The 20,922-nt window shown below is 41.9% G+C and overlaps 1 protein-coding gene across 1 annotated transcript in view; it reads left to right on the forward strand.

Moving 5' to 3' along the window:
* atp8b1 (ATPase phospholipid transporting 8B1) overlaps nt 1–20,329 on the forward strand; it is a 45,665-nt gene extending 25,336 nt beyond the window's left edge. Inside the window, exons 14-29 of the mRNA XM_056291189.1 lie at nt 1,654–1,697; nt 2,684–2,840; nt 3,068–3,256; nt 4,456–4,568; nt 5,282–5,446; nt 6,735–6,846; nt 7,857–7,932; nt 9,180–9,312; nt 10,869–10,997; nt 11,921–12,077; nt 13,244–13,467; nt 16,891–16,974; nt 17,802–18,047; nt 18,217–18,355; nt 19,467–19,597; nt 20,099–20,329. Of these exons, the coding sequence (XP_056147164.1) occupies nt 1,654–1,697; nt 2,684–2,840; nt 3,068–3,256; nt 4,456–4,568; nt 5,282–5,446; nt 6,735–6,846; nt 7,857–7,932; nt 9,180–9,312; nt 10,869–10,997; nt 11,921–12,077; nt 13,244–13,467; nt 16,891–16,974; nt 17,802–18,047; nt 18,217–18,355; nt 19,467–19,597; nt 20,099–20,329 (2,330 nt within the window). The remainder of the gene's footprint in view (nt 1–1,653; nt 1,698–2,683; nt 2,841–3,067; nt 3,257–4,455; nt 4,569–5,281; nt 5,447–6,734; nt 6,847–7,856; nt 7,933–9,179; nt 9,313–10,868; nt 10,998–11,920; nt 12,078–13,243; nt 13,468–16,890; nt 16,975–17,801; nt 18,048–18,216; nt 18,356–19,466; nt 19,598–20,098) is intronic.
* The last annotated feature ends 593 nt before the right edge of the window (nt 20,330–20,922 follow it).

A 20,922-nucleotide genomic window follows, 5' to 3' on the forward strand; every position in this document is an offset into this window, starting at 1 on the left:
TGCTAGCCGCTGTGAGCTAGCTCTGTTTGGAGGGCCAGTGATTAAGAAACTTATAACCTCAAAGGAGATAAAATTACCAAAAGTAACAGGATGGTACTAATTAAGACCTAACTTTTAAAAAACAGCTAGGCCACCCCCTCTTTCAGAGAGCCTGGGAATATTAAAATATGCAAATTCAGGGGGCCTATCCTCAATCAGGGGAACAGTGTCCCCTGGGGACGGCCGTGTCTCAGTAATCATGAAAAAGTCCAGATTATTAGAAACAACAGAATAATTAATGATAAAGTACTTACACATTGTAAATCTGTTAAAATATTCTCAGTTAACCAGCGGAAGTGATGGTACATAGCTACGGCTTGCACAACCACTATCTCCATGGTAACCACAACAAGTCGCAATTTTCTTCTGGAATAGTGTCCAGAAAATTCATATTAGGGAAAATGGTACACTTCCTGGCATTTTTAGTACAACACATTAGTTCATGCTATTTAATGTAATGTACTAAAAATGGATACTATATAGTATGAGCTATGGGTGTGGTATGTTTATTGGGACACAACCATTGAGTAAGGATGGATTCATGGAAGATTCATAAAATGACAGAGAAAAAGGATTAAGATATGTAGTGGAGAAATAGGAACAGTTGCTATATAAATAAAAGTTATTATTATTATTATTCCTCAGTATTTAATGAGGACAGTAATTATGATTATGACGATGGACTTTCGTTATATGCACCAGACAGCATGAGAAGAAGACGAAACACAAAAAAAGTTAATAAGAAGACAAAAATAATTTTAAAAACAATAATTAAACCAAAAGCAAAAAAAAATGTCCTAACCTTAATATAGGAACATGAACTGTAAAGCTCAAGTGCAGAACAAGTGGTGGTACGCATTATTTTGCACCATCTGTGAGATGTTTTTTAATACGGCTGAAAATACTGAAAGGACTTGTTCCCTTTTTATGAATTAAAAAGACTTTAAAATCACATTTAAAAGAAATGGGGAGTCAGTTCAGAGTCACATAAACTGGAGCAGTTGGACAGTGTGTCGTCAGTAGAGACGGCTAAATGGAACTGACCTTTCGCAAAGTACCGCCCCAGAACGGTGCCGGTCCAATCCTACCTTAGCAACGGTCCGTCAAGCTTTCAAACACACAGCAAGATGGTGACACGGTGTGCCTATGGGATCTGCAAATTGCATACTAGATATGTGAAAAGTTTGGAGGGGGGGTCATTTTCTTTCCCTTCCCGAAACCCAGAACGCAAGAAGCGCAATGTGGGCAATAGATTTGGCAGTATAGCAGACCCCATGGCAAGCTTAATCCACCCAAAATCAACAGAAATACCTGTCTGCTCCAAGCTAAGCTAGCTACTAGCTAGTATTGCTAGCTAACACAGCTAACGTATTATTACTGTTACTTTTACCCCCACAATGCGCTGATTTCTTCCTTCATGTTCTGGTGTTTTCCGCCTACTTCCTGGATAGTTCTGAAATGCTTGACAGGCATAGCAACAGTAACTAAGGGGGGCGGGACTTTGCGAAAGGTCAATTGTGTTTTTCCAGTCTGGTTGACTGCAGCATGTTGGACATTGTGTTTTCTGAAGTTTGATCACCCCAAAGTTTTTTTTTTTATTGCTTCATTCCACAGGCAACCCAACTACCGCTGAAGGAGTTTCCCTGGACAGAGGAAGGGTAAAAAAAACAAATCAATAAAACTTTAACAATAAACGTCTTTATGTAGGCTCAATAATCCAGGTTAAGGAATGAAGTTGAATCAGTTCATCTGGACACGTTTATTGGGAGAAATTCAAAAAAGGAGAGCGTCCGGGTGGCGTGGCGGTCTATTCCGTTGCTTACCAACACAGGGATCGCTGGTTCGAATCCCCATGTTACTTCCGACTTGATCGGGCATCCCTACAGACACAGTTGGCCGTGTCTGTGGGTGGGAAGCCAGACGTCGGTATGTGTCCTGGTCGCTGCACTAGCGCCTCCTCTGGTCGGTCGGGGCGTCTGTTCAGGGGTAAGGGGGGGAATGGGGGGAATAGCGTGATCCTCCCACGTGCTACGTCCACCTGGTGAAACTCCTCACTGTCAGGTGAAAAGAAGCGGCTGGCGACTCCACATGTATGGGAGGAGGCATGTGGTAGTCTGCAGCCCTCCCCGGATCGGCAGAGGGGGTGGAGCAGCGACCGGGACGGCTCGGAAGAGTGGGGTAATTGGCCAAGTAAAATTGGAAGAAAAAGAGGGAAAATTCAAAAATAAAGGTCAATAGAAAAAAAGCTACCAACCAATGAAAGTTAAATCAATCAATTCATCATCAAATGAAAAGATTGATTTTCAATCTCATTATCATTTTTATTAACCTAATGTTTTTTTTTCCAGCTGATTTTTTTTCTCTTTTTTGATGATCGAAGTGTTGATTCATTTTTCAGTTTTTTTTTTTATCTAGTGATTTGCACATCTCTTCGTTGATTAACTGAACTGCCAATTTCTTCATCTTTTGATCAAGCGATTAGGGTTTGGCACAACTGGCCCCAACATGTACTTAATTAATTGACGGAGATAAATCCATAGTCACAGGTTACAATGAGAAAACCAAGTTAAAGGTGTCATGAGGTATTGCTAGTTGAAGTGCTGAACAGCGATATTTGATATTTTTCTCTTGCTTGTTTCTTTAGCCAGTGGACTTCAGCTGGAACCGCTACGCCGACAGGAAGTTCCAGTTTACGGACAATTTCCTGATTTCTTGCATCCGGTCCAAGAAGGACAAAGACGCCCTGGAGTTTTTCAAGTTGCTGTCACTCTGCCACACTGTCATGGTGGAGCAGAAAGAGGGTGAGATGCAAATGGAGATGGGTAGAGAGAGACACATGCACAGTGCAGATGGAGGGAAAAAAGGGTCAAATACGAGGAGAGGGACAGAAAGGAAGGATAAAGACACAGGGAAAGGGATCGCGTTTTATTCCACAGATAAAATAAGTGTCTTCTTGCACACTCGATGATAATTACATCACCTTGGAAATGATCTTTTCATTTACCGGTGGTTTTTTTTTACCTTCCAGATGACTTGGTGTACCAGGCTGCATCTCCAGACGAGGGCGCCCTTGTGACGGCAGCGCGGTGCTTTGGCTTCGTATTCCTGCGTCGCACTCAGGACACCATCACCATCAGTGAGATGGAGAAGGAGATGACATATGAGATGCTAGCCCTGTTGGACTTCAACTCGGACCGCAAACGCATGTCTATCATCTGTGAGTACGGACACACACACACACACACACACACACACACACATATAAAGGTACTCCCAACCAATAGTGTCAAAAACGACATGGCACACAAGATGTGAGCCCCACAAAGTAGGAAATTGCATCATTACATATATTTCAACATGGACTTTTACACTTGTACAAGGACACAGACATACACACGTCGGTATTTCACACATTTATTATTCTTGTATTTTTGCCGCAAACTTTCTCAGCTTGCCACAAACACAAACAGCTGATCAGTTGGCCTATCGTCACTTAAAACATGGGGGCTTATGCATAATAGTATTGGATATTAGTACGTATTGATTCCTATGCTCATTTTTACACTTACAGTATCTTTACTATTAATGTTATCGTCTAAGGGGTGTCAGGGTTAGGGTTAGACTAACCCTAACCCTAACCCTAACCCAGGTGGCATGGCGGTCTATTCCATTGCCTACCAACACAGGGATCGCCTGTTCGAATCCTCGTGTTACCTCCGGCTTGGCTGGGCATCCCTACAGACACAATTGGTCTTGTCCATGGGTGGGAAGCCGGATGTGGGTATGTGTCCTGGTCGCTGCACTAGCACCTCCTCTGGTCGGTCAGGGTGCCTGTTCAGGGGGGAAGGGGGAACTGGGGGGGAATAGCGTGATCCTCCCGCGCGCTACGTCCCCCTGGTGAAACTCCTCACTGTCAGGTGAAAAGAAGCGGCTGGTGACTCCACATGTATCGGGGGAGACACGGTAGTCCGCAGCCCTCCCCGGATCGGCGGAGCAGGTGGAGCAGCGGCCGGGACGGCTCGGAAGAGTGGGATAAATGGCCAAGTACAATTGGGGAGAAAAGGTGTGAAAAATCTAAAAAATAAAAAAAATATATTATAATCTTGCCTATTTTACTTTGTACTGTAATTCTGATGAAATTGTAACTTGATTTTCTCGTTGTTTCAAAGTACTGAAATACTTTGGCAATATTGTTATTATACTGATAAAGCTTCTTGAAATTGTTATGTAACTTGTGATTGAAATCCTAATTCCTTCGTTCCTCCGTCTTTCATTCTCTCCCCCATTCTTCTTTCACTATTTTTTACTTTTTTTGCTCACTATTGCTTGGTATTTGCCCTATATGTCATTATGTTTCCTCTCTCTCTCTCTCTCTCTATCTCTATCTCTCGCTCTCTCCCTCCCTCCCTCCCTCAGTGCGGTTCCCTGATGGTCGTATTCGTCTTTACTGTAAAGGAGCAGACACTGTCATCTATGAGCGGTTGTCCCCCAACTCCAGACACAAGGAGACCAGCCAGACTGCCCTGGATGTGAGTTTAAAATGGAACTCAACATGTATTTATCCACTCGACCACAACACCAATCACATGAAGCTGCCATCACACCGGATGTGATCCTGGCAGGCGTGCCCAACAAACTTATTCACTGACTTCAACTCATCCAGAATTCTGCAGCACAGATTATTACACCTTCAGAAGTGCACTGAACACGTCCCTTCCCCTGCTGATTCAATGACACTGGCCTCCTGTGTCACAGCCGATTAACTTTAGAAATTTATTATCAACACTCAGAGTTCTTCATAACCTCTCCCCTGCTTATCTCACAGACCTACTTCAGACTTACACTCCGTCTTGCTCCCTGCAGCCTTCACCAGCAGGTCTATTGATGCTAGCAGCCATCAACCTTAGCTCGATGGGTGCCAGGGCTTTCTCCGATACTGCACCCAAACTCTGGAACTCCATTCCCCGTCACACCCGCTTACTGGACTCCATTACAGAATTCACAACTGCTCTTAAAACCCGCCTTTTTAAACTAGCATACCCACTTTAACAGCATTAACAGCATCAAATCCATCTTTTTTTAACTCCTGCTGGCGGATGCCCTATTGCTTATTGTGTGTTTTATTGTTGATTGCGCTGTTTTTGACTGCTTTGTTTTATTGCATTCGATGTAAGGTGACCTCGAGTGTCATGAAAGGCCCCTTTAAGTGAAATGTTTATTAATATTTTTATCATTATTGTAGATCTTTGCCAATGAGACACTGCGGACCTTGTGCCTGTGTTATAAAGACATCAGCAAAGAGGAGTACGATGCCTGGGATAAGAAATATAAGGCGGCCAGTGTTACTGTGAGCGATCGTGAAGCGGCGCTGGACCAGGTGTACGAACAGATCGAGAACAACTTGATGGTGAGTATTAAAAAGTTCTATTTAATTACCATTACTGTTATAATTACAGGCAACGTTATTAGTGGCAGTAGTGGTATAAATAACAATTTTGTTGAATTTATTAAAATTGGGATTAATGTGGTTATGAAAACCTGGAAAATAGCAATAAACTTAATTGTAATTTCTAGGCCCTGGAAAAGTTATGGAAATATATAATTTGGAAAACTTTTGGAAAAGTTATTGAAAATTGCCCACACCAGCATCAACTCTGTTAAATATCTATTGACCGAATAAAAGAAGTAACAGCAGGTCTCAGCAACAGTTTGTCTCAGCGGGTTGACAGTACACCGGACAAATACAGTTTCAACAAGCAGCTTCTTCAAATGGACAAATGGCTTGTAAAGGTTGTTGAGGGTATTTGAAATATAAACTGACTTTCACAACATGTATTGTTAAAAGGCACTTTTTCAGTGGCAGCTTTAAAAAAGATAGTTTCTTAAATTAAGTGAAAAGTTATGGCAGAGTCATCAAGAAGTTTATTGAGTTTAAGTTTATGAGTTTATCTGGCTTATTTTGGACATTAAAAAATGTGTGTGTGTGTCTGCATACTATATATATTCCATTCCAGTATCCAAACTGCTTATCCTACTCTGGGTTGCGGGGATCCTGGAGCCTGTCCCAGCTGCCAGTCCAACACAGGGCCGACACACACATTCACACCGCATATACATATATATATATATCTATATATATATAGATATATATATAGATATATATATATATAGATAGATATCCCTCTCACTTTTTTGAGTGGTGTGTGTCTTCCTCCACACACGAAATAAGCTTGTACTGCAATGTATTAAAGTTTTTTTCCTACATCTATCTTAATATACAAGTACTATATACACACACACACACACACACACACACACACACACACACACACACACACACACACACACACACACACACACACACACACACACAACTAAATCTCAATAAACACAAAAATAAGTATTACATGCCTGAAAAGTAGTTGGAAGAATTAAATCACTTATCTGGTCCTACCCCTTTAAAAAAAAAAAAACTCATTGTCTCCCCGCCTGCCGCCCAATGACTGCTGGGATAGGCTCCAGCATCTCCACGACCCTGACAGCAGGATAAGCGGTTTGGATAACGGAGGGATGAATGGATGAAAACCATTGGTGGAAAAAGTATATGAAGTCTGTATAATAAATAACGCCATGATTTCTGGCTAGGTGTATTTTATTGGACATACTGTACCTGACCCAAAAATCTGTCTTTTTAGCTGATTGGAGCCACAGCCATTGAGGATAAACTACAGGATGGCGTACCGGAGACCATCGCTAAGCTGGCCAAGGCTGACATCAAGATTTGGGTTCTCACCGGCGATAAGAAAGGTGTGACCCAGTTTAACAAAATGAAGAAGTCTCAGTAATATTTTGACACAACGGAGAGGAGCTGTACTGTGTTTAGCAAGGACTGGAGCTGTCTGTTAGGATTAAATCAATCATATTGCAGTGGGATCTTGGACCCTGTTCACATTTGTATCTTTGGATTCGACAACTGAAGTTATTAACTTGAGTCGCTCATGTTCTGTCTCTGTATGCTCATATTCAGAAGACTGAGAATGCCTACATGTATGGACTAATAACAGGACCCACTGCTGTATTTATAGAACTGTCAGTGAGTTTTAAAAAGTGCAGTATTTGCATTTTTGAGATATCACTCAGATGTAATCTTGATTTCCAGTGTCAACAAATATGGAGGCGGCCCATCAAATTGTTTTTTTTTCTTTTCTGCTGAGGGAAGCAAATGCAGCAAAAACGAATCAGCCCATAAACCTAAAAATTATTTTTTTCCTCAGTGTCTTTCCAAATTTAGCTGCAATCTGTCACACTGCCATTTTTTGAAAGGGAATGAAACATTCGGGGGAGCATTGGATATTTAATTACCCTACTGACTGCCACTGCTCTTAGTTTTTAGACATTTTTATTTTTTTTGTGTGTTATTTTCAAATAAATGAATGGTTTCTTGTGTTACCTCTCATTTTTTGTGATGGGTTTTGAGCCAGCCATGACATAGTCTTGTAGTCTTGCTGTTGTTTATTGACAGACGGGTCTGATAGACTTGTCTGAGACCCATAGCCATCATATTGGTTTAGTATTGTAGAGGAGTACTCTGTTTTATTTAGCTGTGTGATCTTAGTTTAAGGATCAGACAGACCCCAGCTGGAGGACACAGGTTTGATACCAAACTATACTTCAGTAAATCATTTACTCTACCTGTTTCATATATAAAATAACATGTAGTTTCTGGTTACTAACAGACCTGATTTAAAGACTGGACAGCTGTGTTGTGTTGCGTGTGTAAATGTGGACTGAGAGGGTTTGTTTTACTGTCATTTCAGAAACTGCGGAGAACATCGGTTATTCCTGTCAGCTTCTCACAGACGACATGCAGATCCACTACGGGGAAGATGTCAAGTGAGTGTAGTCTGCTGTAAAGTCGGGGGGTAAAATAATACCATCCTATCCCTACAGTAAACTCAATGTTCAGATAAATTTGCAGCGTTCATTCTGTAAAATACAAACAAGAAAGGCAGAAAAAAGTCTTGGTGAACCTACATCAGCTGGTGTGTTTATACTGTGGAAACCATATATAGCGATAGCCTGATACTCCCACCCGCTACGTCCCCCTGGCGACACTCGTCACTGTCAGGTGAAAAGAAGCGACTGGTGACTCTACATGTATCAGAGGAGGCAGGTGGTAGTCTGCAGCCCTCCCTGGATCGGCAGAGGGGGTGGAGCAGCAACCGGGATGGCTCAGAAGAGCCGGGTAATTGGACGGGTACAATGGGAAAGAAAAAGGGAGGGAAAAAAAAGAAGAAGAAGAAGAAGAAGAAGAAGAAGAAGAAGAAGAAGAAGAAGAAGAAGAAGAAGAAGAGATGGTGTTGTTGGTAAACAGGAAGTAAAGCTCTATCTTTGTATCAGTTTGGTATATTGGCATGGAACTTCATATGTAAACCCATTCACACAGTGTCTGATGAACCTGAAAATTCAGAGCCATGTCAACGTGTTACATCAGCTTTTGTGAGGACGTGTGTGTGCCCACCAAAACCTTTAACAACAACAAGCCCTGGTTCACATCGTCATTTAAGTTTTGTCTTCATTTGATGGCTGGGAGAGCTGGCGCTGGATTGGCTGGGAGAGCTTGGTCTGCTGCACTGTGGGCCCAGGGACCGCGGCCTTGCCCAGAGCTGTGCCCGAGGAGGCAACACCAAGGGCGGTCTGACAGGACGCGGAAGCGGGGAGGGCTAAGCTAACTGCTAGCCCATGCAGACCGGCAGTCCCGACAGTCATCCTGGCTGGCGTTTTTCCTTTGGACAGTGATTATTTGTTTAGTTTGGATATATGTGTTAGCTTGAATATGTATTCTTGTAGTTTTTGGATGTGTTTTTGTCTTTATGTTGCACTGCTGTGGGCTGGGGGAAATGGCATTTCATGTGCGCAAGTACATGAGGTGAAATGACAAATAAAATGTTCCTGATTCTTGATTCCTGAACTGTGTATGCCCAGTTGTTGTCCGTTGAATAGCTACATTAAATACATTAATCAGCAAAACTGTTATGACGAGTAAGCTTTGTCGCCATCCCCCAGTTGTCTCCATGAAGATATTCAATTCAGTAGTTTTTGTTTCTAAACTATGTGCTAATCTTACTGTTTGTCTGCAGTGACAAGCTGAGAATCCGTCAGGCGTCGCGGAGGAACGAGCCACTCGCTGTCGGTCGAAACAGGAAGAGACCCCAGGAGCCGTTTTTTAACCGGGAGGGGAAAAATGCTCTCGTCATCACCGGAGGATGGCTGGTGAGCTCTACTGAATGTTTCCAATGTTATAAATTATATGTTTCCACAATTTTTCCCATCAAATGTTTCCTCATGATTTCTATCAAGACAAAGAGGATCGCAGCAAATGGTATACCAGCATACTCACTTTTCACTAAATTTTATTGCCGCATACAAAAAAACCAACACTGATGGGTTTCAGCCAACACAGCCTTCATCAGCGCATATAAGACGTGTAACAAAGTCAGAGGACGTGTATTCCTACTAGATAATCACAATAGGTGAATGTCAGTGGAAAGGTAATCCTATTTTGTGGGTGGCACCATAACACCACTGTTAATATAGGATCCGCTAAAGTCGCAGGGCAACAGAATATTACACAGGTCCCACTAGTAGTACTCATATTAATGGTTCTTAATTATATTATTATATAAGAATCATATTAGCTACTTTTTTTTAAAAATAAATTTATTTCTGATTTTTCCCATTTTCTCCCAATTTAGTGGCCAATCGATCCCTATTTTAGTTCAAACACCCACCCTCGTACTGCATGATTACTTATCCTTTATATGTTGATTTAAATTCCATTCAGCACATGATTTCCTAATGAAAAGACCGGGGGAAGTAATTTAAAATAGTCTATTTACAGTGATGGTATAATTTTCAGCGGATATTTTTGACACCAACAGTGAAGGATTTTATCTGGGCTCCTTGAAAAGTCGGTTATAAATCAAATCTCATGCTATTCGTATTTTCGTAGCTACAGATGGAGGGGTCACGTGGCCTTGGACCAAGATGGCAGCTTAGCCGACTAGCTCCTCTCAACCATGTATGATATCTTAAAAAAAAAAACATAAAACTATTTTAAAATTTCAGAACGTAGTGCAGGACCGAATTTGACAGCTCAGTCTACCCTCAAAACAGGGTGAAATGCCTGCAAGAGGATGCAAAGTAGGTACACAATCAACTTTGACAACTCTCTCATTGACCAGTTCAGAGACAAGCATGGCAGCTAGCATACATACCGTATTAAGTGACCTAAAAACAATGTGTTCAGAGTTTGGGTCCAACTTTGACCCCATCGATAGCAGTTTAACTGAAATGGCAAACTCCACAACAACGCTGGAGGGGAAAATTACAGAAGTGATACATTTCCTCCAACACAAAACACATCGAGGAAGGGTATCTGGGTAGCATAGCGGTCTATTCCGTTGCCTACCAACGCGGGGGTCCAACGTAGGGATCGCCAGTTCGAATCCCCGTGTTACCTCTGGCTTGGTTGGGCGTCCCTACAGACACAATTGGCCATGTCTGCAGGTGGGAAGCCAGATGTGGGTATGTGTCCTGGTTGCTGTGTGTGGTTGGGGGGTCATCATGGAATAGTCATGGTATTTGTATATTTGTAGCTCTGGAGTAAAGTGAACAAAATCCACATTGACTGATTTTTTTCCCTGATTTTGTTTTTGTAGATTTGAATTGTTTGTCTCACGAGAATCTATCATCAATCACAGAGCGACTTCAACTCTGCACCGTTTTTCATATTTTCATATTTACCTTGTCTATCCACTAATTTTCAGAATGAGATTCTGTACGAGAAGAAGAAGAAACGTCGCCGTCTTCGTCTTCGTCGTCTGGGGAGGAGACCGCCTTCCTCAAGTCCTCAAGACGGACAGCCAATAGATGACTGGGAGAAAGAGATGAGACAGGTAGTTAGATGCTGTTATTATCATATATTCAGTTTTATTTTTATGTGCTATGTCACTAATTATGCCATAGACAACTGGGAGAAGGAGGTAAGTCAGTTACCCTTATTATATTCAATATATCACTATTTAAATAATTAGATGAGGTAACAGTGCTCTAACTACCTGTCTTAAATCTTCAGTATATCACAATTCCAATAACTAGATCACTGTTATCATACATTCAATATGTCAGTTTTTCTATAACTTTTACATATACAACCGGGAGAAGGTGATGAAACATGTGGTTGGATAGCTCATTGATATTATGATATATTCAGTACATCACTATTCAAATAGCTGGTATTATTATATTTAATATGTCACTTTAGAAAAATGTTGATTTAGCAAAACAATAACCCATTACAATCAAGTACCCAAAATTACATAAGATGCACGTTAACTAGAAATATAAAAAAGCAGTTGAAAGCAAATTTGTAAAAATCAGGAAATGAGACCAGCATTGAAACATAAACATTACAAATGATCTCATGATTCATTTGATTTTTTTAAAAAGTATGTTTATATTTTTTCATCTTAGTTTTTATTTCAATTTCAACAACTTATTCAACCAAAGTCACAATTTTACCTGCTTTTTTTCTTCATGTTTTCCGCTGTACCTATATGGTTTACAGATAATTTAACAAAAGGAAATGTAAAAAAATTTTTAAAAAATCCCCCTTTACTTCAGCTTGACGTGTTAGTTGTAATGGCGGTATAAATTAAAGACATGAATAATTAAAAAAGAAAAGACAGAAAGAAAAAAAGAAAAGAAACGAAAATTAAAAGAAAGAAAGGAGTTTATATTTCTCGATAAATAAATCACACCGTAAGACTGTCAAGGCGCTCAGTGGGTTTTTTGGTTTTGTTGTTTCTGTTCTGTTCAGATCGACTTCGTGGACATGGCGTGCGAATGTGAAGCGGTCATCTGTTGCCGTGTGACACCCAAGCAGAAGGCGAACGTGGTGAGTCTGGTGAAGAAGTACAAGAAGGCCGTGACGCTCTCCATCGGAGACGGCGCCAACGACGTCAACATGATCAAAAGTAAGGAGATCTGTTTTCCTCCTCTGAGGTTTTAAAAGTCGGACAGAAATTAAAACACTTGTATCGGTCGTCGTGCATTTTGTGTGCCGTCTCTGTTTACTGAGGGAAAAAAAAGCTGCTTTCAGGCGACTTTTTCCACCCAGATATTCATGATGTCATCAGACACTCATTTACAGACAGCCAATCAGACCAAATCATCTAAATATGAAACCCCGCCCATCCTTACTACCAACACCTGCTTGTACCTGTCACTCAAAGGTCAGGCCGTGAATATTAATGAGGACTAGACCACACTCCCTCGCAATTCTTGGGACAACTTGGAACAGATCAGAATCAGAACCATGTTTATTGGCCATGTAGGTTTGCACATTGCTGTTGCAATTATTTAAATCCACTCTGACTTGACCTCACACACATACATGGACCTTGACTCCGGTTTCATGGCTCTCTCTGTGTGCTTAACATAGAACAACAACACCACAACACATCAATCTTCAGATATGTACACAAGGATCGACTTATACAGGTGAATTGAGAGGCGATGACAGAGTGTACCAGTATACGCACAATGTACAGTACAGTATATACAGCATGGTTGGATTTATTTGACAGTGTTAAGCGTTCATTTGAATGACAGCCCGTGGGAAGAAACTGTTTTCATATCAGGTTGTTTTGGGGTACAGTGCTCTGTAGCGCCCGCCGGAGGGGAGGAGTTGGAACAGGTTGTGACCAGGGTGTGATGGGTCTGCGGTGATGTTGCCTGCCCGTTACCTGAGTCTGGAGGTGTATAAGTCCTGAATGGAGGGCAGGTCAGCACCAGTGATTTCCCCTGCAGACCTAAATATCCGTTATATTCTGTCCTTGTCCTGTTCGGTGGCCGAACCAAACCAGACAGTGATGGATGTGCAGAAGACAGACTGGATTATTAGAGTGTAGAACTGAATCAGCAGTTCCTGAGGCAGGGCGAACTCCCTGAGCTGGCGGAGAAAGTACATCCTCTGCCGGGCCAAGCTCCTTTATTCCTTCTTTCTCTCACTTCCTGATTCTCCCTCTCTCTGTCTTTCACGGTCTATCTGTCTCACCAATTCTCATTGTTTTTCTGTCTCTGTCTCTCTCTCCTTCTTCCTGTCTCTCCATCCCTCTCCCCCATCTCGTCCTCCTCTCAGCTGCAGACATCGGTGTCGGTATCAGTGGTCAGGAGGGGATGCAGGCAGTTATGTCCAGTGACTACGCCTTTGCTCAGTTTCGTTACCTGCAGCGCCTCCTGCTGGTTCATGGCCGCTGGTCCTACATCAGGATGTGCAAGTTCCTGCGTTTCTTCTTCTTCAAGAACTTTGCCTTCACGCTGGTCCACTTCTGGTACTCCTTCTTCAGCGGATACTCCTCACAGGTGAGGGGGGTGGCAGTGTTTAGTCGCTCTACAGGAGGTGATTTCATTATCCTTTTGAGTTCACGTTAGTGGCTACCAGCTCACGTGTGCTAATTGTACTAATTAATTTGTATTGTTTCCTGAAATTATACTCTATAAACTATTTGTTTCTCATGAAATAGAAAAATTTTAATTTAACTGTGGTAATTTTTTAAAAGACGCTGTGAAATTCTGCATTATTTTTTTTTAAAGGATTTACAAATACTTGGTATCGTCCTCTTAGAAATGTATTATCTAAGTTCTACAGTTTTTAATGATAAGTATTTATGTATACAATGAGATTTATGCCAAGATTGGTTATTTGTTTTACCATTTCTTTTTATCTGGCTTTTTCTTTGCTATTATGGTAATTCTTGCCCCCATAAATGCTGTCTTTATTATATGATATACTTTCTTCTTTTTTTTCTCACTGAAGTTTTTCTTAAGTTTTCAAAAAGATATAAAGAGAACTGTACCAAAAACATCAACACAAAAAAGAATACAGATAGAAATAATAATAATAAAAGACAAAAAGTAATAAATAGTTGTCTGGAGATATTTCAATATTCAAACAAATATTTCAATTAGGCATTCATTTAGTCAGTGTCATTTCTCATATAAATGTTCCATTTTTCCCAGTTCTTTTTAAATATATTCTCTTGAACTCTCAAAATGTATGTCCACTTTTCCACAGCAAAACTGCCTTGGACGATTTCCATGCACTCTTCCTGCTGTGGAGTGTTAACATTAAGCCAGTTTTTGGTAACGGCTTTCTTACTTGCTGCAAGTAAAACTTTAGTCAAGTAGAGCTCTTCTCTCATCACAACATCATCAATGTTACCAAGATGCATTACAGGGCAGGTATTTGAGATTTCATATCCCAAAGTATTATATACATTATATCCCAAATATATATTTATAATATATATATATATATATATATATATATATATATATATGTGTGTGTGTGTGTGTGTGTGTGTGTGTATATATATATATATATATATATATATATATATAAAACTTTGTTAAAAGAAACACTCAACAGTAGGGAAAGTGCTCAACAAATAACGAGCAAAATAATCCAGTTAGAAAAGTAAATTCTCTGGGACAGTACAAGCCTGTTTCATGCTATAAGTATGAAATATATATTTGGGATATATATTATATCCCAAAATATGATATACTTTCTTGATATGGTGACACAGCAGCACAGTGGTTAGCGTGGTCACCTCACAGCAAGAAGGTCCTGGGTTCGAGCCCCGGGGTAGTCCAACCTTGGGGGTCGTCCCGGGTCGTCCTCTGTGTGGAGTTTGCATGTTCTGCCCGTGTCTGTGTGGGTTTCCTCGGGGTGCTCCGGGTTTCCTCCCACAGTCCAAAGACATGTAGGTCAGGTGAATCGGTCGTACTAAATTGTCCCTAGGTGTGACTGTGTCAGCCCTGTGATGGACTGATGGCCTGTCCAGGGCATCTCCCTGCCTGCTGCCCAATGACTGCTCCAGCATCCCTGTGACGCTCGGAGCAGGATTAGCGGTTTGGATAATGGGTGGACTTTCCTGATGAATTTATTAAAGATAACAGTCTCCCCTCAGGTCTTCGAGACCCATGTCACGTCTGATTTTCTATTTTGTCAAGTGTTGCAGCTTTCTAATTGGACTCGTTTTTTAGAGCTGGCACCACAGGTTAATTACGTGAACCGTCTGGCAGAATGGAACAGCCGTAGTAATGGTGGTACCCCAGGACCAGATTAGGAACTACTGTGTTGGATGGGAGGAAGAAGAAAGATGGCATGATTAATAGTAATGTCCTTAGAGTTGTCAGTTGAGCTCCTCATTATAGATGTGTGTGTGTGCATTAGGCTTTCCACCCTCTCTCCCCCCCCCCCTCGCTCTCTCTTAACCTTAGCCAAATCTCAGTTCGAACCTTAAAAGGACAATTTGGTGTGCTGGATTTTTACATGAAGTCCTGTTACCATTCAGTGTACCTTCAGACTGCAGTCACAGATATGCAAAAGGTGTCCATGAGTTTGTCTGACTTCATGGTGAGTTTAGCCTAGCTTAGCTCAGGTGCTGGATGTCTACCTGGGTCATTAGCAGATCCTTTCAGAGAAAGGAAATGGGGTCTTCTCCAAGGCCAAAAATGTAGTCAGGCATTAACAATTTTTCTTAGCCAACGATTTCACAATTATATGGGAAATCCTAAAATGTAGGTTATAGTTTTGAACAAAAGAGTTTATTTCCGATCAAAGAAAGGTGAATCAGTTCATCTGGGCACTACGTTTATCGAGAGAAACGTTTCATCACTCATCTAAGGGACCTCTTCAGTCTCAACCAACTGCAGCTGTCCCACCCTTATAAACAATACAGTGATATAACGACCCAAACCAATGACCAGTTTCATATGCAGATATGGACGTGACCATTAACTTGAGTTTCAATATTTTTTCTATTTTTTTAATATTTTCCAAATAAAAGTACAACTTTGAAGATAATATAAATTTTAATATATACATAATATTGTATATTAATCAATATATTTTATATATTATATAAATGATATAAATATATATTTTATATATACATAAATAAATATATATTATATAGATATTAATAATAGTTATATATTGATACAATATGATATAAAATATAAAATAACTTTGAAGATAATAAGAAAATAAAAATACAACTTGCACATTTCAGTCTGGGGTGAAATTGTGGAACAGTCTGAGCATGGAACTCAAACAAAGTACAAACATTATGAAATTCATGAAGCAGTAGAAAGAACTGATCATCAAGAGATATAGGGATGATGATGAATTCTGTTAACTGTCTAAGTTTTATTTATCTCTAAAATATTTCTCACTGCATTTTTTTTTCTCATTTTTCTTTCTAAGACTCCGAGTGGATATTTGGGTTGTACGTAGCATTGAGATCTGTTTATTCTTGGTACATGACATCAGGATGTGTTTTTCTTTGTCTTTTTTTTCTCTTTCTCGTGGTTTTTTTCTTCTCTTTTTTCTCTTATTTTCACAGTAGGTGAGTTGTCATTGTGCAGCACAACTTGCATTGAATGTGAGCTATACAGTACAGTGGGAATTGAGTTTGAAATGTATAGTAGCTGAAGTAACTTAAGAGTATGTGAGAAGGGGTAGGAAAAAATAAGTGTACACTTCCTCCTACTCCTGTTCCAACATGTAACACATAATCTGGTGCATATGGAGATTTGTTCGCTGAGTCTGATGTGTGGATTTGTTGATCACCTCGGGTTATTTGCAATGGCTTATCTGTATGTTATAGCCTGCTTATTTACATGTTCCAGATAAATCATCATTCATTCATCCATCTCTATTCATTCAGTCATTAATTTAATCATTCTCTCTCTCTCTCTCTCTCTCTCTCTCTGCAGGTTGCCTATGAGGACTGGTTCATCACTCTCTACAATGTCTGTTACAGCAGTTTACCTGTGCTGCTGGTTGGACTTCTGGACCAGGTGAGAGGAGCATAGCCTTACATAACCACACCCTCTTCCATCTTGCATCAAGAAAGGACGTGCATGTTAGGGTTTATACTCGTGTCTGTGCCCCTGAGCAAGGCATGGCAAAACGAACTGCAGTTGGTCCCCGGGTGCTGCACGGCGGCTGCCCACTGCTCCTAGCTACACAGCTGGGATGGGTTAAATGCAGAGAAGAATTTCCCCACGGGGATCAATAAAGTATCTCAAAATCGGGCGTCCAGTTAGCGTAGCGGTCTATTCCGTTGCCTACCAACACGGGGATCCCGGTTCGAATCCCCGTGTTGCCTCCGGCTCGGTCGGGCGTCCCTACAGACACAATTGTGCATGTCTGCGGGTGGAAAGCCAGATGTGGGTATGTGTCCTGGTTGCTGCACTGGCGCCTCCTCTGGTCAGTCAGGGCATCTGTTCGGGGGCAAGGGGTAACTGGGGGAATAGCGTGATCCTCCCACGCACTACATCCCCCTGGTGAAACTCCTCACTGTCAGGTGAAAAGAAGCGGCTGGCGACTCCACATGTATGGGAGGAGGCATGTGGTAGTCTGCAGCCCCTCCCCGGATCGGCAGAGGGGGTGGAGCAGAGACCGGGACAGCTCAGAATAGTGGGGTAATTGGCTGGGTGCAATTAGAGAGAAAAGGGGGGGGTATAAAAAACAATATTAATCATTCACAAACAAAAGTGTTGTTGTTAACTGTTTTCTCATGTCATGTGCAAAAGTTAATGCCTTACCGATTTCAGTCCGACAGTAAAGCCTGAAAAATCCTCTTCTAACATTGCTTCTTCTGTTCGCCTGCTCTTACCTGTAGGATGTAAACGACAAACTGAGCCTAAAATTTCCCAAGTTGTACCTGCCGGGCCAGCAGGGGTCGCTGTTCAATTACAAAAATTTCTTCATCAGCCTTTTCCACGGCATCTTCACATCGCTCATCATCTTCTTCATCCCCTACGGAGCGTTTCTGCAGACGATGGGGCAGGACGGAGAGGCCCCGTCAGACTACCAGTCATTTGCTGTCGTCACTGCTTCGTCGCTGATAATCACGGTCAACCTGCAGGTTGGTGGCCCAGTTCAGGTCCAGAACTTTGGCGGTGTTGGGTTGGGAGACACTGTCGATGATAAAAGTTCCAAGTAAACATTTTTCAAGTAAGATTATTTTCATTTTATTGACCTACGTTTTAACTGCCTGTGTAACGTTTCATTTGAACTCATTTGGTGTTTGGCAGATCTCTCTGGATACCTCCTATTGGACGTTCGTCAACTGTTTTGCGGTGTTGGGCAGCATAGCCATCTACTTTGGCATCATGTTCGATATCCACAGTGCTGGCATCCATGTGATCTTTCCCTCAGCATTCACCTTCACCGGTTAGTACAAACCTGCCTGTCTGTCTGTCTGCCTGCCTGCCTGACTGTCTGTCTGTGTCTCTGTCTGTCTGTCTGCCTACCTGTCTGTCTGCCTGCCCATCTGTCTGTCTGCCTGCCTGCCTGCCTGCCTGCCTGCCTGCCTGCCTGACTGTCTGTCTGTCTGTCTGTCTGCCTGCCTGCCTGCCTGCCTGCCTGCCTGACTGTCTGTCTATCGCTCTGTCTGTCTGTCTCTCTGTCTGTCTGTGTCTCTGTCTGTCTGTCTGCCTACCTGTCTGTCTGCCTATCTGTGTGTCTGTCTGCCAGCCTGTCTGTCTGTCTCTCTGTCTGTCTGTGTCTCTGTCTGTCTGTCTGCCTACCTGTCTGTCTGCCTATCTGTGTGTCTGTCTGCCAGCCTGTCTGTCTGTCTGCCTGCCCATCTATCTGTCTGCCTGCCCATCTCTCTGTCTGCCTGTCTGCCAGCCTGTCTGTCTGTCTGCCTGCCCATCTGTCTGCCTGCCTGCCTGCCTGACTGTCTGCCTGCCTGCCTGCCTGTCTGCCTGCCTGCCTGTCTGTCTGTCTGTGTCTGTCACTGCTCACCAGTCAGGACTAAAACCTCTGTCTTTCTTTTCTGTCTGTGGGCCTGTATTTCTGTTGTCTTTTAATTTCTTTATATCTTACTGTGTTTTTGTCATATGATTTGAAATATGTCTCTGTCTTCTGTATGATTTAATATCTTTATTAATGTCTTTTGTAAACCGATTTGAATTGCCCTGTTGTATAAAATGTGCTACACAGATAAACCTGCCTTGCCTCAGCTGATCTCTGCTCGGTAGTCAGGATATGTTATACTTTGTACAGTTAGATTGTGTTTGATACATATATAATATACTTGTGCAGGTGTAGCCTTAAGTATTTTCTCCTAGTGATGACACTTGACCGTCATTCTGTTTTTCTCTTTGTCGTTATTTGTCATTTCTTATCTATGTCTGCATTTAAGATTTGTTCTTTTTTTATCAGTATAAATGATCTATTGGTGTTGATGGAGACATCAGTTTTTTGGGGGGTGTATCTATCGTGTTCATTTATTTCCGTCTTGTTGTCTGTCTGCCTGTCTTTGTGTGTATCTCTATAGGCGCAGCCTCCAACGCTCTTCGACAGCCCTACCTGTGGCTGACCATCATCCTGACCGTGGGCATCAGTCTGTTACCCGTCATCTGCATCCAGTTCCTCCATAAAACCATCTGGCCCTCAGTAGGAGACAAGGTCAGGCCCACAGAAACTAACGCACTGCATTTTGGGGGGGGTTTTATAATAAGTTTATAGATTTTCTCCGTGGGCCTCTCCTCACCGGAAAACTTGAAACGAAATTCTTCAAATTCTTCCTGAGGAGCTCGGGCTAGCCGATTTTGTTTCCTTTTTTTGTTGTTGCCTAAAACACGTTTTGAAAAAGCTCACCTTGGTAGACCGACCTTTTTGTAAGTGTTTTGTCTATTTTGTTTCGTGTCTTCCAGTATGCCTTCTAATAATTACATTTTTTTTAATCCTTCCTTCACTATTTTCAGTATTTTTGTTTTATCAAAGAATTTTATTGTTTTGAAAAGTGCTATGTTTCTTTCCTTTTTTTTAGCTAGCTAGCTATAAATAAAGAAACATAGCACTTTTTAGGACTGGCTGGATGGAAGAGTGGCTGGATGGGTGGGTGGGTGGGTAGGTAGGTGAGAAAAAAACTTAATACTGACCAACTATTAATCATCCCCCTCTCAGGTTCAGAGGAACAGGAAGAAGTACGAAATGGAGGAAGAGGAGAAGAAGAAGACGCCGTCAGCGTTCCAGCGTGGTGCGCGCTCCCGGCGCTCGGCGTATGCCTTCTCTCACTCTCGCGGCTACGCTGACCTCATCTCATCCGGACGTAGCATCCGTCGGCGGCCGGCGGCCCGCGATAGACCGCAGGACAGCATCAGGGAGGTCCCGCAGAGGGAGGCCGAGAACATCTGATTGGGCAGGACCGGCCACAACGGCGCAAAACTCAAGTGAACAGTTATGTAAATATTTTAGAAAAATTGTGGGAGCACCTGCTTTGCCTTCCTTACCCCCTGAGCTGTATCACAGATGTGTGTATGTGTATGGGAAGGCCTCCAAAAATGAAATTTTGAACATGTGACATGTGGCAAAAGTGTAGGAATTCACCGAATTAATACAGCCGTGGCTGCTTCTCTGCATGGAGGGCTGATGGAAGAGGAATCCAGGGTTATTTAGGGTCGTTTCTACAGCCTATTAATGGTTAAGGGTGTAGAGGTGGACATATCTGGTCAGAGGTAAAGGCCATGCTTTGCTGCACAGCACTGCAAGAAAAAGAGATAGTTAAAAAAATTATGTAGTTTCACCAGCTCTTAGAGGAAAAGGAGTGCTTGTTCTCGTTTGCCACTGGTGCCTCTTTTTTAACATTTTTAACAGATGTGGGAGAAGTGAACTAAACTGCTCCCAATGTAGTGTGACTTTTAGTTTTTCTCGGTGCGGTGGCCTGGCCTTCGGAGGCCTCACACTTTCCCTCCATGCACAGACTCTTAAATGCAAAAAAAAAAAAAAAA

This window comes from Lampris incognitus, chromosome 12, assembly GCF_029633865.1.
Source record: "Lampris incognitus isolate fLamInc1 chromosome 12, fLamInc1.hap2, whole genome shotgun sequence".
In the NCBI taxonomy this organism is placed as follows: Eukaryota; Metazoa; Chordata; class Actinopteri; order Lampriformes; family Lampridae; genus Lampris; species Lampris incognitus.